General features: G+C 42.2%; 1 protein-coding gene across 1 annotated transcript; it reads right to left on the reverse strand.

Annotated features, from left to right (window-relative positions):
* Positions 1-440: 440 nt before the first annotated feature.
* Positions 441-7,071, reverse strand: HOXB13 (homeobox B13). Its single transcript, XM_032235937.1, has 2 exons — positions 6,375-7,071; positions 441-724 (listed from the first exon to the last, which is right to left on the reverse strand). Exons 1-2 carry the CDS (start codon positions 7,069-7,071, stop codon positions 441-443), a joined length of 981 nt encoding a protein of 326 aa, XP_032091828.1.
* Positions 7,072-7,278: the final 207 nt, after the last annotated feature.

A 7,278-nucleotide genomic window follows, 5' to 3' on the forward strand; every position in this document is an offset into this window, starting at 1 on the left:
AAGCCCTAAGGCACCTTCTTTTCAAGGAAAAGAAAGGAAAAATAATTGCACACGGTGTCTTCTCCTCTTTCCCCTTTCTCCCGCTCTTATAAAATCAGAAAAAGGGCGAGGAGGGTATCGCTTGGTGGTGGTGGTGTTTTTTTTAAAAAAAAATCGGCTGTTCCCGCAGTGATTTAATTTAATTAATTTCTCGGGGGAAACAAAGCAGCAATAGCAACCATAATAATTAAAATATATTATTAAGAACAAATTTAAAAGGTGACGAGAGATCAGGGGAGGCCCTCAATAGGGCCGCCGCCTCTTAGCAGAAGGCCTCGGAAGGTGGGGGCGGGAGGCTTTGGAGGCCTCACGTGGGCGACCCCGCGGGAGTTCTTGCTCCCCCCGATTTTTCCTTGGCCTGTTCCCTCCAGGCCACCTTCCTTCCTTCCTTCGCGCGTGTCTCAAGAGGCGTCGTCACCGCCTCCACTACTGCCGCTGGCGGTGGCGCTTTTGACCTTGGCCACCACTTTCTTCTCCTTCACCCTCCGGTTCTGAAACCAGATGGTGATTTGTCTCTCGGTCAAGTTAGTGGCGGCGGAAATCTTCCTCCTCTTGTCCTTGGTGATGAACCTGCTGCTGGAATATTCCTTCTCCAGCTCTTTCAGCTGCCCTTTGCTGTACGGGATTCTCTTCTTGCGGCCGCGTCGGAAGGTACAGCCCTCGGGGGGCGATTGACTTACGGCGTCTGTCCGGAGGGAAGAAAGAGAGACGGGGGTTAAAGCAGCCAAGAGTTGGAGGGGCAATCCGGCAGATTGGCAGGCGCACATGTTCAGTAACCCCCCCCCCCTTCAAGCCCTTTATTAGCCGTTTCTCCGGGGCCCTGGAAAGGGCAGTGGGCGCTCGGAGTACCCCCTTCCCACACATGCTCACTGGTTTTTGTCCCCCGCCCCCAGTTTATCCCCCACTCTTAATTTTTCCTTATTTTCGCATTCCATCCTCCAAGACCGGGGTAGAGAATCCTGCTCCTTTATATTAAATTTTCGTCAAAACATCTGCGCAAAATGCAGCGAGGCACATAGCGTGAGCCAAGAAGGCATCAGCATGGGAGGAAACGGGTATTTCGGCCTATTCTTAGGATAAATTTATCTGGCTCTCCCCCACCTCCCGCCGCTATCCCCCTTCTCCTCCAAGTAATCAGGATTACTTTCGATTATCCCATCATGTTATCCTGGCAATAACGTTCCCCAAAAACAATTTTCCAACCTTCTCTGTCCCAAGGCAAAGTAGCCCAATGCATATATCCATTCATAGGGGGTTAATTTATTATGATAATAATGAAAGAGGACAAAATCACAAAGGATCCCAATTAGGTGTTGCAGGCTCAAACCTTTGCAAGCGAATTGATTTGAAGCTAAAATCTGTTGTGAAGTCTGATCGGTTTCTCTTAAGACCTTACTCCCAGGTAAAACTTTTAAATCAGGATAAACCTTTAGGCTATTACTCAAGGTCACAGGCCTGTGCTTTAGCGTTGTTTGTACTCCCAGTTGGAATTGTTAATTCATACAAATCTGCAGATACAAATGATGGGGGCTGTGCCACCCTAAGTGATTCTGCAAACGTTAATAAATAATAGACTCTTTTCTTGCACTGAATTATTGAATTTAAACAAATTAAATTCTACTGGAGCTGTAGTAATTGCAGCTCAAAAAATTCATTACTTGCCCCTTGGTTCTTTGGAGGAAGAATATATTGTAGCTAAGAATGCTATTAAATCTACTGCTCTTACTAAAATTTGAGGAAAAGAACTAAACATAAGAACAACACAGTTCTTGGCCTCAGGCAGATCTTACTGCTGTAACAGTACAAATTCAATATCCAGGAAAAAACAATTTTGCAGTGAATTAAATAAAAAAATAATATAAATGTATATTTGGGAGAATCTTTTGACATTAAATATTGCAAAGCAAAACAATCCATATTAATTTGCATGACTAGCTTACCCTTGTAAACTACCCAGACTGCATTTTTAATCAAGTACAAGAAAGAAAATAAATCCAAATACCCAGCTGTTTCTGTCACTCCTAGCTATGTTCTCCTTTTAAAAAGCACAACGGATGTGCAAAATCTAAATGTCTATGTGCTTAGGCAATGAGAAAACATTTTACTCAAAATTATTTCTGTTGATTACAACACATAAATATTATTTTAGATGTCTACTTCCAGTCATCATATTTTCATGGTTTATGCATGAAATAAATCAATACAGATCTGGACATTAATGTAAAATGATTCACTCTAGGAATTTTGGTTGTGACTTATTTTAGTTAAAATAAAATATATTATTGCCAGTGTATACAATTTAAATCATTGACTGGATCCTCTAATCTATAATGTATGAACATGATATATGGTATTTTTGGTGAAAATCATGTGTTCATATAATGAGTTAATTAAGTTATATATCATTACTCATGCTTTTTATAATTAAAAATCAGAACGAATGTATTTTCTAAATTTCAGTGTTTATCCTCTAAGCGTGATAACCCGTTAGATTTTAAATTGCTCTAAGTTGCATAGAAATATTGGAAAATGCTTGACTAAAGCCTATAAGATGGAAGATTTGTTTTTATTCAAGGATTGCTTTTTTCTAATACATTTTTTTCTTCGTACTCCCTGGAGTAACACTCTTTCTTGCAAATATATAGAGAAGCTGGCAAGTATACTGCACAGCAGTATGTGTAATGCTGAAATGTTAATGCAGGATACAGAAGCTTCTTGCAAGCTACATGTGGTGTGATGTATTAACAAAAAGCAATGTATATTTATGTGGTGTGAATTGTTGTGCATTACAGAATGTGAATAGCTTTTTATTATGCAACTGTAAGTAACAATAATGGGAGGTAGTTTGGTGTAGTAGTTAAAGTACTAGGCTAGACATTGGGAGATTTTAGGTACAAAGCCAACTGAGTGTTTTGGGCTAGTCGCACACTCTCAGTCACAAGAAGCAGGCAATGGCAAACCACTTCCAAAATCTTGCCAGGAAAACTTCAGGGACTTGTTCAGACAATTACCAGGAGTCCACACTGACTTGAAGGCAGACACACACACACACACACACACACACACTTCAACAAGTAACAATAACTGTATCAATATGTTTTAATAACTCCGTTATGGGAAGGGAACTCAGAGATGTTTTCAAAGTAAGACTGTAGCAGAAGTCAGAATTGATGTACAGGCGGGAGATGGGGTTTCAAATCACCTACAATCAATCAGAGGACAGTCATACAGAGTCAATCAGTTTACTACATTTTCAAGTAAGTAAAATAACACACTTACCATTTAAGAAGGTTCTTCTCTTCAGAAAATGAATAAGTTGAGTCTAAAATTACCTCATTCCACCACTGGGACCACAACCATTAATGGAGAGAAAGTTCTGCAAATGCCCCATTTAGCTAATCCAATTCCTTTTTGATGGATTTTTAAAAAAATGTACATTGCCCATTATTATACCCTTTATTTTTTTCTTAAATAATAGACATAGTAACAATTTTGAAATACTGAATTAAAGTAAGATATCATTGAAGAATGGCCAATTTAAAAATAAAAACATTTTAAAGAATGTGATTTTGTGATCTCTGGAAAGTTCAACCACTAGGGTGTATGCTATTAAGATGTACACATTTGTAAAACATTATATTGTGATTTGCAACTTAGATACGTATTAAAAATTTGTTAACTTGTGAAATGTGTATAATTTTTACAACAGTATTTTTATATGTTATATTCATCTTGAACTGTACTGGACAAGCTTAATAAAGTTGTACTTATGTAAGTAATAAAAGTGAAAAATACAATATGAAATGATGATATCAGCATATAGTGTATTTTTAAACATTGCCTGGGTAATATCCTATAATTCTTGTTGATATTAAAATGAAATTAATATTATGGCTTACAACAGATACTTATTAATAAAATACTGTTTCAAGGAATTGTCAATCTTAATTTAAATGTTGAGAAAGGATTTTCAACACTGAGCTCAAAATAAACAGCCAAATTTATTTCCTGATAACTGCATTTTGGCAGACTCTTTCAAATGTGGGTATTGTTAATTAAAGCAGTGAAAGTTAGTTAGATCTAATGATTAAGGTGTTGGATCACAAGGGGGGGGGGGGAGAGACCTAAGTTATAGTCCTGCTTTAGGCCCAAAATAATTGAGTCAGTCACTTTCTTTTAACCACAGGAAAAAGGCATGGATAAAACACTTTAAAAAAAAATCCTGCCTACAAAACTACATGAATTTGTCCATGAAGTTCCAAGAGTCAATACTTATTTGAATGGGGGTGGGGGAAAGCAACATATTAAAGCATAAACGATTTTTTTAAAAAAACATAAAAATTAAGCAACATGAGAAAGAGCATTATTGGACTTGTAGCTGCAGCACTGAAAATAAACTGATTACTTTCAAATAAAAATATTCACTTGCGTTATAGGTCATTTTTTCCGTTTGACACGCCCCCACTCAAAAATATTGGGCTAGAGCTGGTAATAACCTTTTGAACATAAGCTGGGGCAAATATATATTCTTATGCATTGACAATAGTATAAAAGTAATGCAGAGGTAATTTATACAGAAACATATTAAAGTTTAGAAGTATGCAGAGATTTTCACAGGAAGTTTTTTATTTTTGTTCTGTTTTGAAATCTTTGCCCATTTAGGCTTGGGAGATTAGCTTCCAGAATAGCCAATAAAAATAACAAACTAACTTTTATGCAACACTTGCCCAGTGACTGCTGATCAGGGTTGCATGGAGAAGCACATGTACTCCCTGAGAATTCTCACCAAATTTTACAAGCTTAAACTGCCAGTAATGGCTTGGTGGGTTGCAGCCATAAATTGTGCTGGCCTGGCCTTGAGACAGCACTAAAAGTAGCGGGAAGAGGGAGGTCCCACAATCTCTTAAGGCGAAGTCAGACAGAATTTTAACCCCCACCCACCCCTAGTCACTTGTAGACCACAAAGAGAATCACAACACTGGGCAGGGGGATGGTGTTTATAGTGGCTGCTCCTCAAATTCTATCCCACCCCCTTTTTTTTCTTTTCATAAGAAAGATTGTCCGATCCAAGCTGTCTTTAAAAAACAATTGAAGGTGCTCTTCTCCCCCCCCCCCCACACCTTTTGGACACTTTTAAAATCAGTCTGGGAAATAAAGGGAAGAGGCGGAAAACTCATCATATAGGAGAAGGGGAAAACATTTTGCAATCACAAAATCAGAGAATTCTCTAGGGGGTCTAAAGGACAAGATTATTACCTTCAGGCTATCATGCAGAATAGGGAGTTGGAAGGACAGTTTTCACAGTTTGTCTGGTTTTTTTTTAATTCTTCATCTGAGCTACCTCCTTCATGAAGCTCTGACCATGTCAGGAAATTTTGGTGGCAGGTGATGTTGGGAGTTGTACTCAAAAAGGCACTAAGTTGGGAAAGGTTGTTCTGGGCAATATTGCAGCCCAATAGTTTTTACAACCTCTCTGACATCAGTTAGATGATGTATGCCCAGCAATGCTTAAAAACCCAGCAGATCTTGCTAGGCAGGAGATCTCCCAAACTCCCTTTACTCTTCTTTCCTGAGAGAGTCCCCTTGGTGCAAAGAATACCCCATCCTGCACGCTTCTGTCTTAAATTTAGGCTAGCCTCTGCTAGCAGGTTAATAATATTGAGGCACTCAACCAAGAATTTTCTTAATTGTTGAAAAGGGTTTGAAGTCACTCTGTCATATCCATGTTTTGGAAAACAAAATGAGTCTTATTTTCAGAACAGCTGGTTCTTCAAATATTGATGAAGAATCAAGAGAAGACCAAAGGCACCCAAAGAGACTGCAAGGAATTAAAAATATAAAATTCCAAAATGTCACTTCTGCCTATAGTTTGCAGTTTTTCTCTACAGAAAATTTATTAGGGCAAAGCCTACTAAATAAATATCAAGTTGAAGTACACCTGTCTTCAATTAAATTCTGTAGTGGAAACTTGTGTTCATGCTAAGAAGGAAGGCACCCTTTACTATCTCATGGAGGCACTGGATTCAATCCTGGACAAATTACATCCTGACTGCTTGTTACCAGCAATTGTTTCTCTTCCCTAGTTACCCAATCTGTGGGAAATTGTCATGCAAATATGTTACCTAGCTGAATTACTTTTCCCACATTTTTGCAAGACTACTTCTCAGGACAAAAAACAAACCCCTAGCTGAAAACTGGGTCTTCCAAGCAGAATCGACCCAAAACACTTTCCTGATGCTCCAGGACTGGTTCTTCAGCTCCTTCCCATCAGCCCCCGCCCCCAAGAGCTGCGACAGTGGCAGTGTGTTCTTTGCTCTCCAGGCACCAAGCTTTACCTGTAAAGGCAGTTTTCCAAAAGGGCCCTGGAGGGTTGAGCTCCTTGGGGCAACACACTTGGTTGTTCCAGCCCCCGGCCAAGGCCCAGGAGTCGTGGTAAGGATCGACGGGCAGGAGAGTTTCGTGCCTGGGGTCTCCCGGAGGTCCTCCGAGGGTCTGAACCACAGAAACGTCCAAGTAGCTGGTCATGGACTGGTAAGGTCCAGCGTAGCCCGGGTAGAAAGCGAACTCAGCCGGGCGGGTGGTATAATCCTCTTGGGAGGGGGGCGCGCCGGCTGCAGGCCCACAAACCTCCAAGTACTTCTCGGCGGTGTAGGCGGCCTGGGGCGGCGCCGGGCACGGCTTAAGGGAGCTGCGGGCCACTCGGTACGAATAACAGCCGCCGCCTAAACAGCCGTAAGGGAAAGGCGAAGTGCTGCTGGCTGAAGGCGTCTGTGAGACGGCCGGACATGGGATGCACTGTTTGGCCAAAGAAGGCTCCCCTGAGCCGAAGGGAGGCAGGGGCCCATCCAGGGGCGCGTAACTGGAGGGGCCGTGCGCTGGGGGGCTGGACGCGCCGCCCGCCCCGGCGAGAGCCGCGTTCCTGCAGGGGCCGCCGGCCGGGAAAGGAGGCAAGCTCAGCAACCCATCCAGGTTTTTGCCTGGCGCCTCGTCCAGGCTCCTCCGGGCTCCTCCGAAGGCTGCCTCGGGCTCCATCCGTAAAGGGTGGCCGAAGGGCACATGGGCGGCTGCTGCTCGCCTCGCTCTGCCCGGGGAATGGAAACGAGCGGGGCGCGAGGACTGGGAGGCGGGCAAGGCCGGAAGGACCGCTTTAAAAGGCTGGCTGCAACCGAAGGAGGGTCGCCCGGGAGCCCGACCGCAGCGCTTCTACCCTCTCCCGCTCCCACCTGAAGCGAAGGACGT

Source organism: Thamnophis elegans, chromosome Z, assembly GCF_009769535.1.
Source record: "Thamnophis elegans isolate rThaEle1 chromosome Z, rThaEle1.pri, whole genome shotgun sequence".
In the NCBI taxonomy this organism is placed as follows: Eukaryota; Metazoa; Chordata; class Lepidosauria; order Squamata; family Colubridae; genus Thamnophis; species Thamnophis elegans.

Coding starts and splice junctions, on each gene's coding strand:
- HOXB13 (XM_032235937.1), bottom strand. CDS start 7,071: ATGGAGCCCGAGGCAGCCTTCGGAGGAGCCCGGAGGAGCCTGGACGAG. Junction 725..6,374: donor TTGGAAAACTGCCTTTACAG/GTAAAGCTTGGT, acceptor CCCTCCGGACAG/ACGCCGTAAGTCAATCGCCC.